Here is a 22,797-nt window from a genome sequence, read left to right on the forward strand (position 1 = left end):
CCGGGGTAGGAAGAAGCTTAGACCATATACCTCCACCCAGTTCAGGCAACAACAGAATGCTTCATCCAACTTCCGGCTGCCTCTTCCTCCATCTTCTGTTGTCCCTGCACAGCCTTCCACCTCTCGAGCTCCTTCGGATGACTATGTCACCGTTCTGCTACCTAAGAGCCAGCTTTCTGGTGCCTCCGCCACTTCCCCTGCCTTTAACCAGTCTTACGAGGCTCATAGCTCTTCCCAGAGTTATGGTAGAGGTAGAGGCTACCACCGTGGCTCTAACCAGAACAAAGGCAGGGGAAGAGCCTTTCGCAGAGGAAAGAACTTCCGAGGCGGACGTGGAGGCAACTCCTCAAACCAATACTGAGGTGCAGCAGGGGGGGGGGAGGCTCTATGCCTTCCGCAACAAATGGAGGTTCAGTCCCTGGGCGTTCAGTATCATCTCCAAGGGACTGGGGTGGAGTTGGATTCAAGGACCTCCTCCTCCGAACAAATTTCGTCAACATTCCACTCCGGACCTGGTCGAATTTGTCCAGGATCTTTTACAAAAGAACGCCATACAAGAAACGAAACATCTGAAGTTTCAAGGTCGGCTGTTCAGTGTCCCGAAGAAGGATTCAGACAAGAGAAGAGTGATTCTAGATCTATCCCTTCTCAACTTGTCCATTCAATGCGACAAGTTTCGAATGCTTACCGTCTCGCAGGTGCGGACCTTACTTCCCCGTGGGGCCGTCACCACCTCTATCGATCTTACAGACGCCTACTATCACGTCCCGATAGCGAGACACTTCCGTCCGTACCTAGGCTTTCGCTTAGGGGACAAAAGTTACTCCTTCAAGGTGATGCCTTTCGGGCTCAACATCGCCCCAAGGATCTTCACAAAGCTAGCAGAAGTCGCTGTTCAGGAACTCAGGAATCAAGGGATTCAAGTAGTAGCCTATCTGGACGACTGGCTCATTTGGTCAGACACCTCCCAAAATTGCCTAAAAGCCACTCACAAAGTCATCCATTATCTTCAGTCTCTAGGCTTCCAGATCAACTTCAAGAAGTCCCGTCTTCTTCCAAAATCGAAGTTCCAATGGCTCGGCCTGCAATGGGATCTTATATCTCATACTCTGTGTCTTCCCAGACCCAAGAGGTTAGAGATTGCAAGGAACACCAAACGCTTTCTCAAAGACAAAGTAAGTTCCAGACGACTCCAAGAGAAGATTCTGGGGTCCCTTCAGTTTGCCTCAGTGACGGATCTTCTTCTGAAGGCAAAATTGAAAGATATCAATCGTGTCTGGCGTTCGAGGGCGAACCGGAAGCTCCGGGACAGGAAAGTCCGCCTTCCTCCCATTTTACGGGAAAGACTTCTTCCTTGGACAAGAGCAAACAGTCTGTCAAAGTCAGTTCCCCTTCGATTTCCGCCTCCGGAATTAATCATTCACACAGACGCATCCTTATCAGGTTGGGGCGGCTATTCTCAGCTCAAGAAAGTTCAAGGTCTTTGGACTCCCTTGTTCCGCCATTTTCACATCAATGTGCTAGAGGCCATGGCAGTTCTTCTAACCCTGAAACGTCTCGCTCTTCCCAAGAAACAACACCTTCGTCTGGTCCTCGACAGCGAAGTGGTGGTCCGCTGCCTCAACAGAGGTGGGTCAAAGTCAGGGCCTCTGAACCATGTTCTAGTAGCCATATTCTCCCTAGCAGCCTCGAACCGTTGGCATCTTTCAGCTGTCCACCTGGCGGGAGTCCGGAATGTAGTGGCAGACGCCCTGTCCCGGACCTCCCCTCTAGAATCGGAATGGTCACTCGATCTAAAGTCATTTCGGTGGATTCTCTCTCAGGTTCCCGGTCTCCAAGTGGACCTCTTCGCCACGGAATCCAACCACAAATTGAGAGTATATGTGGCTCCCAATCTAGACCCTCAGGCTTACGCCACAGACGCCATGTCACAGAATTGGGACAACTGGGAAAAGATTTATCTCTTTCTCCCGGTGAATCTTTTACTGAAAGTTCTAGACAAATTGAGATCCTTCAAGGGACAAGTAGCCTTGGTCGCACCCAACTGGCCCAAGAGCAACTGGTATCCTCTCCTGCGGGAGTTGAGACTATACCCTCACCCGATACCCAATCCGGTTCTGTCTCAGATAGTACAAACACGCGTTGTGTACGCTTTCTCAAACATTCAGAGCGCCCTAACTTTATGGACTTTATGAAGTTCGCGGCTATGCATGGTGCCAATATTTATCCTCAAAACACCTTGTTCCTAGAATCGGATAAACGGGATTCCACCATCCGCCAGTATGATTCTGCAGTTAAAAATTTGGCAAAATTTTTAATAGACTCAGACGTGAACTGTATGGACTTGAACCTTACAGTCACTTTCTTTAGATCTTTTTTAGAATCAGGTCTGGCAGCCAATACTATCACCACTATTAAATCGGCTCTGAAAAAGATCTTCCTAGTGGGTTTTAACATAGACTTAACCGACTCTTTTCTATTGGGGTTCTCTGTCGTGAATTAATCGGCTCTCCTCTATTGGGGTTCTCTGTCGTGGATTAATCTAAATAGTGCGGGACCTCTGGAATATACGCCCAATTTTATACCGACACCAATAGGTGAGCGAGCTAGTTAACCTAGCACTCCTTTACATTTTTCCTCTGGTATATTTAGCAGTAAATTACCTAAGAATAAGTGCTAAATGGAGCTTATTCACTGGGCGGCACAGGCCCTTTGCCCAGAAATAGATTTTTCCTACGTCAAAATCCCTTTTTTTAAATAGGGCTAACAGCCTTAATTTTCGTCATAGAGAGGTCAGGTTGGTCTCATTTTTTTGGAAAATGCCTGAAGTTTCTTATAAAGATATCAAATATTTGGGGAAAAAAATGTAAAAAAACATTTTTTTGCAAGGACGTACTGGTACATCCATGGTGGTAAAGGAATGAGTTTTGTGAAACGTACCAGTACGTCCATTGGGAGTAAAAGGGTTAAATTTCTTATTTCTGATTTAGATATTAATCTTTGGCACCATTGTTCAATTAGTTCATTATGTATGTTGCATAAGGTTTTCCATAATTCTGACCATCCTTTACATTCAGGTCTTATTGGACAATTCCATCCTGTTCGTAATATTAGCAGGCATTTAATTCTAATAGCCAGGCCTTCTCTGGCATGAGGCTCAATACTACACAATATTCTAGAAGTTTTATTCCAGCTGTGACCAAGTTGTGGAATGATCTTCCTAATCGGGTAGTTGAATCAGTAGAACTTCAAAAGTTCAAAGTTGTAGCAAATGTTTTTATGTTGAACAGGCTGACATAAGTCTTTCTATAGTTAATATATGATATATCTGTTTTGACGTTGTTACTGTTTGTAGAATGATGTATTGTTAATTTGTTCCCATCATTTATTTATTTCCTTATTTCCTTTCCTCACTGGGCTATTTTTCCCTGTTGGAGCCCTTGGGCTTATAGCATCTTGCTTTTCCAACTAGGGTTGTAGCTTGACTAGTAATAATAATAATAATAATAAGCTAATCTCAAATGGTTTTTAATTTATTAATCTATATTTTTACCTAACCATCCATTACCTTTACTATCCCACCTCAATCAGAATGTGTTGTTTTAGCGCATAAGGATGAATATCAGGGGAGTTTTATGAAAATAAACAGAAATTTGATAATCGATTTGTCATTTTTATACTTTTTGTTATTCTCATACTTGACCCTCCTCCCCACTGATCAGTGCTGTCAAGACTAAAGTGATTTATTTTGTATAAGAACAGAAAAGCAAGTTAATGGTCATATTAGCGATTAGTCATTTTCCGTCAACCACCAGATGGTGGTGTGGTTCCAGGGGACAGATCTTTTGCAGGTGAAGAGAACGGGAAATTTCTATTTTAGGGTAGACGTCAACATAGCTTCGAGTAGATGCAATGTCAACATTGGTTGAGTGTAGAAATAATAAATTTTATCATTTAGATTGTGTTTATGCCCAAAGGTTCTTTAATTTTTATTCTCCTTGAATGACCTTTATCTGTTTGTTCAACAAAATCCCATAGAATATCAGAGTGAATGTCAACCCTCTTAGTAATTGGTTGGGATATGAAATTATTTTAGTTCCATGTCCTAATATAAAAAGCCCCTTATTTATTATTTGATTGTTAAAATACAGTATTAGCTTTTATTTAAGCTTCACTCTCTTAGATAGTTATTATCACACATTGAGTATTTTAACCCTCCTAAGCCAAATCTTCCAGTTATGCATGTAAATTTATCTTACCAAATTAATGTAGAAAGCAGTACAATACAAATACATACAGTAGGTAGAATTCTTTATCATCATATAATTGTGAGGTCATAGTATTATTGTTGTGGGTTTTTTTATAGTTATTTGGGAGACTTCTTATCAGTAGGTATCATTTGAATTTTATAAGGTGAACATTCTTTGACCAAACTGTTTTGATATTCAGATAGCACTTGATTGTGTTCAATGTGCCTTTTAGCTTGTTAAGTCTTTCACTAGTTAGTTACTGATCGATTTTGTTATTGTAGGTGAAGAGAAAAGGATTAACCCCTTCATGCGTGTGACAGAGGCTCCTGTACAACAGCACGCTGGGACCACTGAGCCTGTAGCAACAATGGCTGCAATTAGAGCAGAGAAAGACAACTGGAAGCCCAATAAAGTTTAAACAAAAATTTAAACATATGATTCATGCATTTTGTCATGTTTGTTCAAAATAAAGCTTCCATACTCTGCCTAGGTACAGTATGTGCTTTTAGATGAAGAGTTGTCAGTTGTAATGTGAAAGACTCCTAGTATATTAAAATGAAGGCCACTTAAAATGTAAGATACTCTGTTTTTTGTGTACATGGAAGCATTTTGTGCATTTCTTTGCTTTTTAAGAGGTAATTTTTGTGATTCATGCAATTTCTTTTAAAAGTATAGGTAGATATCTTTTAGAATATGGAACCAGCTGAAGATGGGTAAGTATAAGTCAGTTTATCACTGCCATCTTGTAAAACTGCAATATTTTTCTGCTGTGTTTGCCCTTCTGAAACCTTTAAATGTGAATACTGTATGTGAAATTGTTTACAAGCAGATGTAAATAGCACATGCCATTTTTCATCTGAAATATTTCTGATATACTCAGAAATGTACTTATGTATCATACAGAAATTATTCACCCAAGAGTTGTGTTAGCTGATGAGTTTAGAGAACGAGAAGTACAGAGGTTACTGTATTGTTGTTACAGAGTAAGTATATATTGTACTTCTCACTGTAAAGCAATAGGATAGGCACTTGAGTGTTTGATATTCTTTATACATTTTATATTTTAACAGGACAACTACTTATTAGATATCAGGTAGAATATATTAAGAATTATCTGCTCGTGAATGAAGAGGAAATGAACTGTTCGTTTCGTTTTATATTCTGTCGATGAGGTGGTGTCATTTACTGTTTTTACGTTGTGGTGGTCAGATTTTCCACATTGCCTGTATAAAGTATTAATTTGTAAAAATGCATCAATATTTACAATAGACCAGTGAAATCTTTTAAAGAGTGTAGTCACAAAATACTGCCATAGGTGATATAGAGACTAGATCATTTAGTGCATGAGTTCTTTGTAGATTATCATGTGATGGAAATTTTTATGGAATAAAATATAGAAATAATTGTATGATGTTTAATTCATATTGTGAAAACTTGTTTCAAAGTCATGAAAAAAAAAAGTGAAGACCAGTACAGTATGAAATACGGATGGTGTAAATTCTGCTTGTCTTATCTGAACTTTTCATTCTGTTCATAATAAATTTTAGTTATTATAACTATCCAAGATAGTTACAGTACAGTAGTTGCAAAAGCAGTGTTAAAGACCCAATGATCTCAATAAGGAAAGCAGCCCAGATAGGTAAGATAAATTCTAAAGTAAGTAATGTATTACTTAGAATGGAAAAAAGAAGTCATATGAAATAAAAACTAGACTGTTTAATTAATAAGTCTTATGTGAACCTGCGAAATTAGCATGTGATCTCGATGAGAAATTCTGAAGTTTCAACAATTCAAGTACTGTACATGGTTAGGAAGATTATTCCATAATTTGGTTTTCACTAACACTAATTTCTGTACAAGATTATTTTTATGACATTCTGATGATTGATAATGATCTTTCAAGAGTCAAGTGAATCATTTTTTCTTTAATGACATAAATCTTAATATGTAGCAAACATTCATGGGAACTGCTTTGGAAGATGCGATGTAGTGGTTTGTGGACTGTGGCCAGAGGTAGCCCCCGAACTGCCTACTGTCCGAATACCGACCACACTCGAACGTTCACTACACAAAAAATGCACAACAGTGGATTACCCAAAAAATCTGGGTAAAAGGCAAACAATCAAGGATGAACTGGGCACTGGGCACCACCCCTTGATTTTATACGGGGCAAGGGGAACCTGCTAGAATCTTACTTCCTTCTTATCTTCCCTTGCTTTGGGCTTGCTGAATAAACAGGTAGCATGACCACCGATTCATTTCTGGGAAATTAGCAGAATTTATATTTAGCTCTATATTCTTTAGGTAAGAGGGTTTCAAGTTCAATTAAAAATATCAGAACATCAGGTGAAAGGGAATATTACATTTTTTTTAAATCTAACAACAGGATACAGTGTGGGAGAAAAAATTATGATAAATAACTTATAGAAAAGATTTACAAAAAACAAGTGCTACTAAGAATAAAAACAGTGGCTGAGAAGGGAACATCATAGGGAAAGGTTCTGTAATTAAATTCTGTTTTTATAAAAACAAAAAATATTTATTTGTAAATGAAACAAAAAAAACTGTTAGGAATACATTAACAATGTTGTGTCAATTCAAATAATCGATTAAAAGCAAAATTAGCATCCCTTTACACTCCAGCCTCACGATAACAAGATAAAAAAAAAAATAGAAGAAAATATATAAAACTGTGAAAATACTGTACTACAATAATTTTCCCTAAATCAATACTGTCCTTTTTGGGCTGAAGCCGTATCGTCCTGATGGAAGGTTCCTATTGGTAGCTTTCTAAGGGATATTTGGCTACAGCGATATTCCCAGAGAATTGACCATTAGGTCTCCAGAATTCTAACTCCTGGTGCGAATATCCTTAAAATTTCTCTTAAGGATATCGCATAAAATCAGGGGACGTATATCTTGATACGACACATAGCAACCTTCACCCCGAATAGTGTTTTCGCTTCGAGGGGGAAAGTGGCTAAACTGAAGGGGAGCCGTTATCAAGGTTACCCTTCCTCCCATACTATTACATGGCTCCAAGATGGCGCTCATTCCTATTTCAATAGCGATTGTGCACGGTGGTTTTCCCTGTTATCTAACGTTTTTGATCGTTATTGAGAGGATTTAATATGCAATCTGCAGCTGCTTCTGCCTCTGGAAAGTTGAGTATTTATTCTTTACAGTGTATAATTTTTAGCTTCTGCTTCACAGTGAAATTAGTTTAATTTAATGTGTTTTGGAGCTTGGCCGGTCACCGGAGGCGCCATGGGCACTGTCGTTCGTTATGCATGTGTTATTTGGTTAGCAGAACGACATTCCCGGTGGTAATAGCATTATTAAATTATGAAAGCTATTTAGGCACAATTATAATGGTAAAGATATATTATGCATACAAATTTCCTCTTCCTTATGTCGATCGTATATGTTAGAGTTTCGGTGATTTAGGTAACCGAGATCTCGCCCGGCACTAGGCTACCTAGCCTATGTATACTTTAGTATACTTTGATTATCCCCGGTTACCCTCGTGTATCGTTTTATCAATTCAACAGGAGATATTATATCTCCTAGAATTAATTATGTAATTCGATACTCGTCTCTTGTGGAGATTTAAGGGTAATCCCTCCTTCCCTCTGAGTGCCGCAATAGGCGACAACCGTATCTTAGTCTTGCCATAGAGTAGTTCACTCGGGCTTGACTTGGCTAGGGTTTTCTGTCTCCCACCCTTGCCGGTGAGTATACCGGCTTCGGTTTTCGACAGAACCTCAGAGTATTCAGTCTTTCTGCCGGCGGCCGAGCAGCAGGGCGAGTAGTCACTCCCCTGCCGGCTTAGAGCTGTTGGCATAGGAAGCTAAGCCTCCCTAGGCCGCACTTGAAGTGGTAGTATGATGCTGCCACCTTCTCCCCTGCGGCCTAGAAGACTAGTCCTGTTTCGGCAGACCCTAGGCTGAAGAATAGATATTCTAATGCCGCCTAGGATGGCTCTGATACTGAAACAAAGTTTCACCCTTGTGTGGAAGTGGCGGCAATCCTGCCACCTTCTTCTACACTTGATACAGGACCCTTTTCCCTGCCCCTCTCTGTCCTTTAGTGATGGCCTAGCTATCGCAATCCTGTGGCCGTCATCCTGCAATCTCACCGCTTGCCGGGTAGATTGTGGTATCGCCCGGGCTCCTACATAAGCAGCTGTATAGTCACTCAGTCTTTCCCTTATGGACGCAAGGCTCCGGGAAAGGTTGTGACAGCTATGACGGCTGCTGGTGGGAGACCCCTCTGCTGCTGAGTGTTCTTCAGTCCTCCCTTGGACTGCCATCCACATTCCTGAAACCGGCAATGACCGGCAACAAATCTTGTGGCTGGATGGAAGCTTGAATGATGCATTCTCCCTTTCCATTTGAACCCTCACTCTGAAGGAAGGCAGTAAGGTTATATACTTACACCCTTATTTATTATTGTAAACATGACAAATTCGAAGATAATTTGTATTTTTCCTAGCCATACAAACCTTAGCTATTTACATTGGGTTTACCTTTTAGCGTAGCTGAAATGGCGAGCCATTAGAATTTAACGAGGGTGTATTACCCCCGCGCTAGTTAGCAGGGGAGTAGGGGAGTGGTAGCTAGCTATCCCTCCCCCCCACACACCGGTGAATTGCTTCACTTTCATTTAGAGGTAGGACTTGTCTTGGGGGACAGGGCTGGCGGGCAAATATACAGTGATACCTCTGGATACGAAAGTTTCTGCTTACGAAAAATTCAGGATGCGAAAAGTGATTCGAAGATTTTTATGCCCCAGGATACGGATAAAATTTCAGGATACGAAAACCTTACGAGATCCCAACTCTTCGCCGAGAGTAATTTTAAAAAGCGCGCGCCGCCTGACTTTGAACTTGGGTAGACTCACTTACAGCCTCCCGCTCACCCATTGGTAATCTCCCTACTCAGACGCTAGCTGACGCCATAAGATCCTGCTTTCCTATTGGTCGGCAACTATCCCAGCTTGCCTACGCACGGGCGTTCATCTCTCTCTCTCTCTTTTCGTTCCGATCGCGGTATCGTTAACAGACATTGTGTGCTTTCGCTTGTTTGACTTAGAGTTTACAGTACATTCGTACGCCACGTGTTATCGTTAATAAACATTCGTTACTGTGCACTGTACTGTATTAGTGTTTACTATACATAGACTGTATATAACGTTACGTAGTGTATTATATTACGTATTACTGTAGCCATGGGTCCCAAGAATGTTGCCGAAGGAAAGAAGAAGAAGACCATGCTCTCGATGGAGACGAAACTTGAAATCGTAAAAAAGTACGAGTCTGGCATGCGTTTAAGTGCGATCGCCAAGGAGTATGGCCGGAATCCGTCTACGATAGGCACCATCCTGAAGCAGAAGGCGGCCATCAAAGCAGCAACACCTTCTAAGGGCGTCACTATTTTCTCCAACAAGAGAACGCACGTGCATGACGAGATGGAGAGGCTGCTTCTTGTGTGGATCAAGGACAAAGAGATCTCAGGAGACACCATCACTGAGACTACAATTTGCCAGAAGGCCTCCGCCATTTTCGGTGATCTCGTGCATTCTCAGGCCGAAGAAGGAGCAGGAGAAGGAACATCCCAGCAGGAACCTCCAGAGTTCAAGGCTTCTCGTGGGTGGTTCGAGAAGTTCAAGAAAAGGACTGGGATCCATTCAGTGGTACGGCATGGGGAGGCAGCCAGCTCGGACACGAAGGCCGCCGAAGCCTTTGTTAAAACGTTCGACGAGTTGACTCTGCAGGAAGGCTACAGTTCGCAGCAAGTTTTCAATTGCGACGAAACTGGGCTTTTCTGGAAGAAAATGCCTCGTCGGACGTTCATCACGGCGGAGGAGAAGAGGCTACCCGGACATAAGCCTATGAAGGACAGGCTTACCCTTGCTTTTTGTGCAAACGCCAGTGGGGACTGCAAGATAAAGCCCCTGCTGGTGTACCATTCAGAAAATCCCCGAGCCTTCAAAGCCCACAAAGTCATTAAGGAGAACCTTCCCGTGATGTGGAAGGCGAATGCAAAAGCCTGGGTAATGAGGCAACTGTTCATTGATTGGGTGAATGTCTGCTTCGGTCCGACTGTCCGAAAATATTTGGAAGAAAAACGCCTCCCTATGAAATGTCTGCTGGTGTTGGACAATGCTCCAGCTCACTCTCCTGGCCTCGAGGAATATCTTCTGGCCGAGTATTCCTTCATAAAGGTCCTGTATCTACCGCCTAACACCACCCCTCTCCTCCAGCCCATGGACCAGCAAGTTATTTCTAATTTTAAAAAATTGTACACGAAGCATCTCTTCAAGAGATGTTTCCAAGTCACAGAGAGTACAAACCTCACTGCGTGAATTTTGGAAAGATCACTTCAACATCGTGATATGCCTCAAACTCATCGATCTCGCTTGGCAGGAAGTTTCGAGGCGTACCCTAAACTCATCTTGGAGGAAGCTGTGGCCTGATGCTGTCTCTGCACGAGTCTTCGAGGGGTTCGGGAAGCCTGGAGGAGAAGCTGAGATCGTTGACGATCCTGAACCAATTCAGCAGTCTGAGGTGGCTGACATCGTACATCTTGGTACGTCCATGGGGCTGGAAGTTAGCACGGAAGATATCGATGAACTTATCGAGGAGCACCACGAGGAGTTGACAACGGACGACTTGAAGGAGTTGGAGACGATGCAAGTGAGTGATTTTCAAGAGCAGCTCTCTAGCGGTGATGAGGAGGATGTTGCACCTTTGAAAACGGCAGACATCAAGGAAATTCTTGCATGTTTCCATAAAATGGCAGACTACGTCGAAAAGGAACATCTAGAAAAAGTTTATACCAACCGTGCGCTTCAACACTGCAATGACGTTTGCCTAACGCATTTTAGAAATGTGTTGAAAAGTAGGCAGAAACAAGCTTCAATGGATAGTTTCTTATTAAAGAAGCCAGCGGTATTAGTAGGCCAAGACGAAGGTGAAAGTGAAGAAAAGAAACAGAAAAGAGGAAGGGATGAAGAATTAGAAGGTGAAAGTAAAGAAAAGAAACAGAAAAAAGAAAGTGATGAAGAAGTAGAAGAGATTTAGAAAATAAGAAAAACGTAAAGTTATTAAAAAGCAAAAAAAAAAAAATTCAATTTTAAGTTTTACGTTACCGTTAAGTGTTAAAGTAATTTTTTCTTTCATTTTTATAGTTTTCCATACGTAATGTTAAGTGTTAATTATTTCTGCCATTTTTTTATTTTGTAAAGTTTAAGTGTTAATGTGTTAAGTGTGTAAATTACTGTACGTAGTCTGTCACTTGTTACGTTTTCTGCCTTATGCCATCCTCCTCTGCCGCGACTTCACTATCGGACATCGTCTCAATCAAAAGGTAAGTTTCAACTTTTTTGTTACACTAATTAACTGTAACCTTTTTTTCAGAGTGTACAGGTACTGTATCAATCATTAATTTAGGTGTACGTACAGGTAACAATACACCTTCACTGATCTATTAAATGCTTTACGTACATACAGTACCGTAACTTTTATACTGTACAGTAGTAAAGAAAACGGACCATTTTTTTTGGGCTTGGAGGGGATAACTTGGCTATAACTACATTATTGAATAATCTCATAGTGGTTTCTGGAATGGATTAGGCTGTTTTTAACGGTTGTGTTAATTATTGAATGATAGAAATGGCTGCATTGCATGTTTATTACTACAGTTTAGCGTGTTTATGAAAGAAAAGGTGACTTTTTATAAGGCTTGGAACGGATTAGGCTATTTACATGTAAAACGCGACTCAGGATACGAAAATATCAGGATACGAAACCGCATCCTGAACGGATTAATTTTGTATCCTGAGGCATCACTGTATGTAAATAGCTAAGGTTTGTATGGTTAGGAAAAATACAAATTATCTTTGAATTTGTCATTTGTTCCGTAACCGAAATACAAACCACGCTATTTACATTGGGTGACTTACCCCTTAGGAAGGGTGGAAAGTCCCCAGCCATACTGGCTTTGGCTTTACCCGGGGACTCAGAATCCGAGTGAGTCGCACTCGAGAAAAGGAGTCCCTGCACCTCACAAGTTCCTTGCTCCGCAAGGAACCGTGTGGCCTACATAAGCTTGTGTGTGAAGGTAGAAGTGTGACCCGTCCTAGGCAGTTGACCTGGAGTTCCAGAAGGAACTCTGGGTTAGGACGTTCCCAATACCACCTCGTCAGTGTATGGGGGACGTGACAGTATTGACTCAATACTCGGAACACAAGGAAGCATGATTTACCTGCAGAGGTTTGAGGTCAGCTATGCAGAGACCAGGATGCTGCTTCCCAGTAGAGGGGATGATGAAGAAAGAAGTAAGGGCCAGACATACTTCTTTCGTTCATGCAGACTAAAACCCGATAACAATGCCCTCAACCTTCTGCTACCTGTCCAAAAAGGAGCCTGAGGTTAGACCAGCTGTTGTGTAGCCACCACAGAGCGATAGAAACGTATCGATACTCCTGTGGGTCACGCCCTGCAGGAAGCGGGCTGCGAAGGTCATTAGACGCTTCCAGACTCCAGCTTGTAGCACCTGCGTCACAGAGTAGTATTACTCAAAGGCGAGGGACGTTGCGATGTATCCGACATAGTGCTGTAGGGCGACGTGACGGGGGAGGGTCTGGATTCAGGTCGAGATGAACGTCCTTGAGTCCGAGCTGAAGACGTATGCTGGTGACTCTCCCCTGTGTCCTTGTGCTCCCAACCCGGCTGCACGTGAGGACAAACTGCAGCTGTTCCCAAAGATAACCCCTCGATTCCTTTACTGGCAAGAAGGAGAAGGTTTTGGGTCATCAGATACAGAATGGTGACTCGAAATCTTGAAGGAATTGGACCGAAGGGCCGGGTCCCCAAGATTCTGAGTCTAGCCAACAACTCAGGAGTGAACCTGAATGTTGCCTTCCCCCATTCCTTAGAAAGGGCGGAGTCGTACGAGACCAAGAAGATTGCTTACACACTGGCCGCGGCCAGAGTGAGCAGGAGCCCCAAGACGGAATACAATCAGAGGCCTGACGTAAAGGGTCTTGAGAAGATCTCAAGGGACTAAAAAGTCCGAGCCATGCTCCATGTTGGAGGTCTCACTCCGACTAGGGCAGGGACGTTCGCAGCTTCACATGAGCGAGGAAAGGTCCAGGGGGAAGGATAAAGTTATTCCTTTCAGCCTGAAGGTCAGGGAAAGGCTGAGCGAGAGGCTTCATTGCCGAGAGCGGAAAGGAGTTTCCTCCCGCCGAAAAGCAATAAGTTCGTTATTGCTGCAGAAGAGGCCTCAAGGGAAGAGGTATATCTCCCACGACACCAACCACAGAAGACTCTCCACTTTGCCTGGAAGACCCCTGCGGATGACTATCGCAGATGACGCGACCTTCACCCCGCGACTGTAGCGGGTTGTCTCTTCTTGAGGAGGGGGCGTAGTGTCTCCAGGCATGAAGCCGAAGCGACGCCCTGGCTCGTGAAGGATGTTGCAGTGTGGTTGTTTGAGTAGCCTGTGCCGTGGGAGAAGCTCTCCCTGGAGTTCTGTCAGGGGAAGCAGAGGGTCCGGAAACCGTTCTGCGTATACAGTAGTCCCAGTGGAGCTCTCAGAGCCATTGAAAGGTTGACAGACAACCTAGTCTTGTTGAGACCCATTCTCAACAGACAACAAAGGAGGGAAGACGCAGGCGTCCATGTTGTCCCACCATCACCGGAATGCATCTTGCCAAAGAGTCTCGGGGTCTGAGACTGGGGGAAGAACAGCGGAAGCTTAAGGTTCCAAGCTGTCGCGATCAGGTCCCCCAGGCCAGGACTTGCTGCTTACTCAAGGCCAAAGACCCCCAGGTACACTCTCTACGAGGCTCTGCTCAGATAGTCGGAGAGAACATTCCTCTGCCCGGAATGAGCGAGCCGATGGTGGTATTGAGCGGATCTCAAATCATCTCAGTATCTCTACTGCAAGATGCGAAGGTATGAAAATGCGTCCCTTGCTGGTTAGAACACGCCAGTACCATGAAGTCGACGCCCACGGAGCGACTCGGCAGGAGCTGTAGGATCTGTAGAGGGGCCAGACTACGGCCCCTAAGCTTGCCTGAATGATGGAGAGGTATCCTTCAGGTCCTGACCATAGGCCTGGACCGGAACATGCCCCCCCCCCCCCCCCCCTTTTCTTTGACGAGTCCGAGAACAGCATAAAAAATGTGGGGAAAGGACGAGAATATCCACTCCCATCAAGAGGTTCCATAGATCAACACCCAATGCAGGTCTAATCGTTCCGCTGGTCCCATAAGGGCCAGAAAGTCCGGTTAATCGTTGCTTTGAAACCACCGGAACTTGGGCCGCCCCACAGGGAACTTATCCTGAGGCGACCATACGGATCTTTAGACGGGTCAATGAGGAAAAGAGACCTAGGAAACGTTCCAAGGTAGGGCTGAAAGCTCTGCCTGACTGAAAACAGGTACTGCGACTCTCCTCAGCCTTGCCACAGTCAACTGAAGGGAAGGCTCGGAGGAGGCGGCAACAGAATCTGGCGTCCCCAGGCGGTCACCCATCCAAGTACCGACCAGACCCGACGTTGCTTAACCTCGCTGGACGGAGGAGAAGCGGGGTTTCAAACGTGGTAAGGCCGTTGACTCAATATCATGGCTAGATACTCCAGATGTTGAGGCTGAAGAAGAGAAGGCTCCTAGCAAATTACCATGAACCCCCACTCATGGTAAGGATCCGGAAGCTTGTCCCAGCGTTAAAGAAGGTCGAACCCGAGCCTACCGGAGTTGACCATACCTCCAAAAGGCGAAGGAGGCGGAAGCCTGCTCCTGAGTGGCCATGAGAAAAGCAGGGAGAGTTCTCTGGGGAAAAACCTGCGATGCCTCGGCGGGATCGCCACACTGCATCTTAAGCAGGAATACCTGTAGTCTAGGCTGAATTCCAAGAGCTTCCTGGAAGATGGATGGAATGGAAACTGAAAGTACCCGTCCTTCCAATCCAGGGCCTAAGGAGTCCTGTCGCCTCGTTACCAGTCTGATCGATTCTGCTGTTCCACGCTGGACGAAGTTTGTTGGACAAACTTGATCAGAGCTGAGAGGTCGACTACGGAATTCCCTTCTCAGATACTTTCCTACGAGAAAGGATCGACTGAAGAAGCCGGGGGTGAAGCCGTCGACGATCCCATGGAGGACCTTCTCCTAAGGCATGGATCATTCTGCCCAAACGGGCAAACTCTTGCCGACCCTATGGCATAGAGGTTCAGTGACACTGAATTCGCTGACAGAGACGGCAGGCGCGATATCCTTGGCTGATCACAGAGATCGTGCAGGAATCGGCATCGGGAAGCTGTTATCCAGATGAGTAACCTTAGGCATCCTCCCAGCGTGAAACCTGCAAGGGGGGGGGTTGCCAATCCTAGAGTTCGTGAACTCTGCCGCTCCCTCTAGGATTATGCCCCCCTGGGGGAGCCTCCCGTGCTACCTGTTCCTGCTATTGGACACCTTGTCTCAGTTGTCGTAGCCGGTCCGATAACTTAGGCCGACGAGGCTGAAAGAAAGAGGCGCTGGAGCCCTGCAGGGTCTGGAAGAAAGCGCCTTGGAGGAGTGAAAACGGAAGTCGACTTTCTCCGCACAACCGCTGTCTATGTCTCTGTCCTTGGGCACAAACAAGCTCTTCCCAAGGATGGAAGGGTGTCTGAGGTTGTCGACATCCACGGATGAGACACCCGAAAGGAAGCCCTTGGTTATTGCGTCCAGATGGTCCAACATCGAGCTTGCCCGCAAGTTCGAAACTTGGACAACGAAACGCCAAGGTGCTTGAGCCCGAGAGGAGGAAAGTACCCATGATCTTCCTGTAGCTTCCTTGAACAAAACCTCGGGTCACAACCGAGGAGGGAAAGGACCTGGTAAGCCCTTTTCACGAGATGGAGAAGAGGAAGGGGTAAACCAGTCACCCCTTGGCCGATGGAGAAATATCAAACGGAAAGCTCCCTGGCAAAACCCTTCCAGGGAATGACGGTGAAGGGCTAACCCAGGTTCTGGAAAGAAGAATGTTGCTCAGACCTCCCTGAAGATTCTTCCTGCTCTTGCATGTGCCATGCTCTGCGTTTACGAGGTGAGGCTGTGTTCTGGAAATACGCTCCAGAAGACTCGCCAGGCTGGCCATGCTACGAAACCCCAATGGGAATCGCGGTCGCAATCGCCCTGGCGCTCGCGCGATGGTAAATCAATGGTTTGCGCGTGGCCGAACGTGGAAGCGCCCATGCGCGGGCACGCAGGAACGCAAACGAAAGTGCGCGAATGAGCGCAGGAGGAGGGCGAGCGTGGTAGGAAGGGCGAGAGCTGGTGCTCGGTGAGCGATGACCCGTAGGCGAGCAATGGATACTGCAGGAATCAAGCCGACGTTCGCGCTATGAAACGCCGTCGGTCCGCGCGACGGAACACCGTCGATCCGCGCGACGGAACACCGTCCGTCCGCGCGACGGAACACCGTCGGTCCGCGCGACGGAACACTGTCCGTCCGCGCGACGGAACACCGTCGGTCCGCGCGACGGAACACCGTCCGTCCGCGCGACGGAACACCGTCCGTCCGCGCGACGGAACACCGTCCGTCCGCGCGACGGAACACCGTCCGTCCGCGCGACGGAACACCGTCGGTTCGCGCGGGCGAACATTTGGAGAGCACGTGCGCGGTTGCGCATGAGCGTAGGCGCGGGCACGTGGGCGTGCGGTCGCGCGCGCACGTGGGCGTGTGGACGCGCGCAGGAGGTCGGGAGACCGATGGCGCGTAGGCGGGCGATGGCGCGTTCTGGCGAGCGATAGCCCGTAGGCGAGTGAAGGAGCGTTGGTAAGCGACGGTGCATCGGCAAGCGATGGCGCGTCGGCAAGCGACGGCGCGGTGGTGCGTTAACAAAACGCTAGCGCGCAGGTGAAGAATCGCGCGGGCGCATAGGCGATTGCCAACGCGAGAGAGACTAGTGATGGTTAGCGCGCATCGCGCTAATAGAAGGCGCGCAGGTGCATCAGGAAGGTTAGCGCTGAAGCAAGCTGTTAATCAGGCGATCCTAGACAGTCAGAAAAAACCGTTGGTGCCCACTGGTGCGTGGCAGAAAAGGGCGCGCAGATGTGCGCTGGCGATTGAAGAAAGCTGGCGCACAGAAGGACAGAAGTAAAGGTGAGCGCTGGCGAGCAGGAGGAAGATCTACGGCAAGACTCAGCTACCGGAGATCGTGGTCCACAGCAGGCGAGCGCTAGATCGCTACTGATGGTGTCCAGAGGAACTGACATGCGTGGCAGATCGATGGCGATCGTTGACGCGTAGGAGATCGCTGACGAGCAGGCGAACGTTGACGCATCTATGGTCGCTGGCGAGCTGGTGATCGCTGGCGAGCAGAAGGCAACGCGTGGAAGCCTGTGCGTAGAAGAAGAGTCCTTGTCCAAGACCTGAACCGAAGTTCTAGATCGCGAGGGGGAACGTGGGCGCACAGGGCGCGTAACAGGAACCAACAGGAACAGCAGAGATGATCATCATGAGAGCGCTGACGAACAGGAGAGCGCTAGCGATCAGGAAAGCACTGATTAGCAGGAGAGCGCCTGTGCGCTAACACAGAGCAGGAGCAGGAGACCGCCTGTGCGCTAACACTGAGCAGGAGAGAACACAGCAGAAGGGCGCGCAGGGGAACCCTGACACGCAAGGGAAGAACCCCCGTGGGAGACAACTCTTTGCCCCGAAGGGATCGTTGTCCGTCGGGAGACTGATGTCCGTCGTGAGACCGTTTTCTGTCCGTCGGGAGACTGATGTCCGTCGGAAGACCGTTGTCCGTCGGGAAGACCGTTGCCCGTCGGAAGACGAGGTCAGACTGCTGTCCATCTGCACCAGGGGCAGAAGATCAAGAAGAAGGAGTTGTAGGCTGCATACGGAGATTCAAAAAGGCGCCTCTTAGCACCCTTATAGGGAGGTGGGAGGCCCTTACGATGTAGTGGACGGTGAGCCTTACGGCGAAGGAGGCCAACAGCAACAACAGCAGAAGAGTCCTCCGAAGAGGAGTCTCTATGAGTGTATTCTCTCGCGAACGAAAGAGAAACACTTCGTAGAAGAGACGGGTCAGCCAGTGACCTAAAAGGAGCAATCCTCCGAAGAGGGGCTCCTGCAGTTGCCCAGCCCCTTGAGCGTAACTGCAGGTGCGACCGCTCAGCACCAAGAGCATAGTCGCACGAAAAAAAGGGCAAGAGAAGAACCCCCCAAAAGGGGAAAAACTCAAGCCTGGATAGGAAAAACTTCCCTCGGAAGGAAAGTTACCCACCCAAGGAGGCGAGCCTCCTGAGTGTTCTAAAATGAACTGGAGAGCTGTCAATCGTCACGGGAGTACTTCCAGAAGAAGGAGACACGCCCCTGACGAAGATCTATAGGGGAGGCAGCAACAGCCGAATCCCCAGACCTCAACAAGACAGCTCACTACGTTGTCACATTACAGAAACGAACTAGATCGGTAACTGTAAAAAAAAAATAAAAATAAAATCATTAGTACACATTCATTCCCCCGGGAAGGCTCCGAAGAGGAATCCCGAGGGAAAGGAACACAAGAATTACACAACAGGCACGTGCCCTCACAACCACTTACACTCACGGAAGGAGAGCTGTAACCAACACAGAATTATAAAAATTATAATTATGTAACTATGTAATTATGTAATTTAAAAATGAATGAACACTAAAGAAAGAACGAAAACCCCGAAAGGAATCGTTCTACAAAGCTGAAAAATCAACAAATACAATTAGATTCATAAACTAATTGAGACAAAACGTATGGCGTAGCAACCCCCCCAAACGGGAAGGAAGCTACAAAGGCGTAGTAAGTAACGTAGTAAAAGGGTGAACGACCTCAAGAGAGAGAGAGAGAGAAAGACCGAAATCAAACTCGATCGCGACCCATGAAATTACACCATGGTGGCCTAACTGCCGAGGGCTCCACGGAGATATCGTACACTACACACACAAGCACAAACTCTGAAAAGGAAACTACTGATTTCTATACTCAAATATATACATAAACATGAGAAAATGTTTACATATATATTGAGTAAAAGAAAAGTAAGTGATTAAGTAAAGACAAAACAAATAATGGCTGCCAAGCGAGGACAAAGACAGAGACGTCTGTCCATGTCCGAGCCAAAAGTGAAAGCGAAGCAATTCACCGGTGTGTGGGGGGGGAGGGGTAGCTAGCTACCACTCCCCTACCCCCCTGCTAACTAGCGCGGGGGTAATACACCCTCGTTAAATTCTAATGGCTCGCCATTTCAGCTACGCTAAAAGGTAAACCCAATGTAAATAGCGTGGTTTGTATTTCGGTTACGGAACAAATACATTTTAATAAGGCAGCCCTTCACTCCATGCATTCTCTCTCTCTGCCAGCTAGTGCCGCCAGGTACTAACCCAGCCGGCAGCATGTCGGCTGGACCGGTGCCGTCAGATACTTACTCAGTCGGCGGCATGCCAGCTGGACCAGTGTCATCAGGTACTACCCAGCCGGACTGTGCCACCAGGTGCTAGCCTAGCTGGCAAGATGCCGGCTGAACTAAAGTATATGATTATACAGTAGCCAGTATATTTGCAGTATAGTATATACTGCAGACAGAAAACTATAGTATATATTATACAGTAGTTCTTTTCCAACATACCTTGTGTATCCTTGCACAGTCTATTGCTGAGACCAATCCTATATTGAAAGAAAAGAATTCCTTCAATACTCTGATTAGAAATCAGTTAATAACTTACCCCACAATATTAAATAATTTAAGAAGGGTCAGTGGTAGTATACACTTATTCTATCCCTAGAGGTTAGAACCCTTCTCTTTAGAGTTTGCCCTGATAAAGGAAACTATAACCTTGATATTGGAGGGAGGTCACAGCAATTGGCTGGAAAGGAGACACAAGTATGTCTTTCCTATTTCCCTTCTGGCTTACTATCCTAAGCTATAATGGTTAAAATACTAATATTTTTTGCATAATCTGTTTATCATACTCATTTAATTTTCCTTTCTTTAGAGGAGGAACCCCGGATGAAATGCGATGCGATCTTCTGCAACCATAGGAGTAGGAACTTCTACGGTCACAAAGCGTGCAGGTCTCATGACCCCTGCACCATCACTACCGAAACCCTGCGGTACTGGGACCCCCAGGACTGCAACATCAGCCGGACCTTGGTGACCGAAGGTTTCGACGACCCCAAGTCAACGGAGTCGAAGGATGCGGCACGAGTAAAGCTGCGCAAGTGGGTACGAGGGTTCCAGAAGAACTCTCCGGGACCATACCTACCTAATGATAGGATGCGTAGCTTGCTGTTCCCGAAAGCGGGTAGTGAAGTTGTCGTGCCCTAAACACGACCCGAACCTCCATGCGTCCAGACTGCCATCGAGACGGATGTCAGTGAGGCGTTGCAAGGCATGGACATCCACGAGGAGGAAAGGATGTCGTGGACACTGAAAAGGATCTACTAAAGGATGATCCCGAGGATGAGTCTACTCTACCTCTGGAAGAAGTAGATGATGTTGAGTCGGAGTCCCCTCCATCTGTGCCGGCACCAGAGCCATTACCCTCGACATCTTCAGCTTCTACCCCTCCATTGGACAACATGAGCCAGACACTGGCCTATCTTACAGCCTTAATGGAAAACATTCGCAAGCAAGGCGAAGCAAGGGAAGTGAGACTCGAGAGGGAACTCCTTGAAGCTCCACTTATCGCCTCCCGAGGGTCATACAAGCGACCCAGAGTCCAAGACCTCCCAGCCTGCTCCAAAACCAATCCCTGGAGGTATGCTGAGTTTATGCCGATTACTAACGGCAAACTCTACATCTCGGAGAAGATGGGAGCCGTCCCCTTTGACGACATCCAGTTTTGGCCAAGCTTTAACGCTTACCCTGATTGCTTCATTCGACTGAAGCATGAACCAACGCCAAAAGAGGAGACGGAACCGAAGGAGGTCATGGTTTTCGACCACGATAAGGCTTGGGCTCTCTTGTCGAGTAGCCTGAAAAAGGCGGGCTATTCAAGCTCGAAAGTGTCCGCCTTGAGCAAGAAACACCCTACCTTTCTTGCTCCTGCTTCAATAGCCTTCCCCTTTACATCGAAGGCATTTAAAACTGTTGCCGAGGCAGGCAAACCATGCCCTGCACTAGAGGAGTGCAGGCCTCTGTCGTTAGCCTTGCCCATGGAAGAGAAGGAATGGAAGGAAGTCCACCTAACCTTCTCAGTAGGGAAACTAGACGCAGACATTGCTGGACGACAGTTTAGCGAGAATCTCCCTAAACTTTCTGACTTTCTTTTGCGCAGGGAACAAGAGACGAAGGAGAGACTTGCTGCATCCTTATCCCTACAAAACTGCATAGAGATGTGTGCAGGCCAAAGAAGTACCCCAGACTATGGTCCTGGCCAAAATGCATATGGCCACCCTAGTAAAGGACCTGTATGCTTTCATGAAGGCTAGGAGAGCCTGTAGAGAATTCGTGTTCGTTGCTGCAACAGTGAAACACAAACCCAGGCAGCTGATATCTTCTAACATCTGTGGTAAAGACCTCTTCCCAAATGAAGTAGTCAAAGAGGTAGTTGAGAAAGCCACCACGGAGAATAGGAACCTTCTCCAGAAGTGGGGCATCTCCTCAAAGAGGAAGTCTTCCCTGGATGCAGGTCCGCAACCTAAAAGGAAGACGAAGAAGCCTAGACTTCTCCCTCGGCCTGCTCAACAACATCCCACAGTCACCATGACTGCGGTGCCCCAAGTGGTGGCCCAACCACAGACCACCTTCTAAGTGGTGCCTCAACAGTTGGTTGCTGCCCAGTCACCAGCATTCAACCCCGGGTTTGAGAGACAAACCACTACCTTTTGGCCGAAAGGTAAAGGTTCCAGACGGGCCTCCTCTAGACATCCCTCAAGAGGTAAGGGAGGATGCGGTCGAGGAGGTAAACACTCCGGACAATCGAAGCAAGGAGATGCTTCCGGTAGGAGGGAAGCTCCAACATTTTCAGGATCGTTGGACCTTCGATCCTTGGGCCCACAGCCTAATCAAGAATGGGCTAGGATGGAAATGGAACAAGTCTCCACCATCATTTCATCAATTCTTCCAACACTCCACCCCCTCATTAGAAAAATATACCTTAGAGCTCTTGAGCAAACAGGTTATAAGGAAAGCAAAGTCCATCAAATTCCAGGGAAGGCTGTTTTGTGTTCCCAAGAAGGACTCAGACAAACTCAAAGTCATTCTGGACTTGCTGCCACTCAACAAGTTCATAGAAAACAGCAAGTTCAGGATGTTAACCCTTCAACACATAAGGACCCTGTTACCCAAAGGGGCGTTCACAGTCTCGATAGACCTGGCAGATGCCTATTGGCACCTTCTAGTCAGTCACCTCCTCTCCTCCTACCTCTCAAGTGCGTCCTTGGGCATTCTTCCAGCTTATTTTCTTTAATAAGTAGACTGGCGGTTTTTGCTTCATGATCTACATTAAACAATTTTAAATATTTTAAAATTCAGGATTCAATTTGGTTTCTCTGAATTTTATAAGTGTCCCTAT

General features: G+C 46.3%; 1 protein-coding gene and 1 pseudogene across 3 annotated transcripts in view; one reads left to right on the forward strand and one right to left on the reverse strand.

The window, feature by feature from the left end:
- Positions 1-5,654, forward strand: part of tzn (tenzing norgay) — a 110,127-nt gene extending 104,473 nt beyond the window's left edge. For all 3 annotated transcript variants that reach the window (XM_068387042.1, XM_068387045.1, XM_068387044.1), the window contains one exon: positions 4,532-5,654. In XM_068387042.1, coding sequence (XP_068243143.1) covers positions 4,532-4,668 — 137 coding nt within the window. In that variant the 3' untranslated portion in view covers positions 4,669-5,654. The remainder of the gene's footprint in view (positions 1-4,531) is intronic.
- A 9,104-nt stretch (positions 5,655-14,758) lies between these two features.
- Positions 14,759-14,877, reverse strand: LOC137653868 (5S ribosomal RNA; annotated as a pseudogene).
- Between the last annotated feature and the right edge of the window lie 7,920 nt (positions 14,878-22,797).

The sequence above is a fragment of the Palaemon carinicauda genome, chromosome 14 (genome assembly GCF_036898095.1).
Source record: "Palaemon carinicauda isolate YSFRI2023 chromosome 14, ASM3689809v2, whole genome shotgun sequence".
In the NCBI taxonomy this organism is placed as follows: domain Eukaryota; kingdom Metazoa; phylum Arthropoda; class Malacostraca; order Decapoda; family Palaemonidae; genus Palaemon; species Palaemon carinicauda.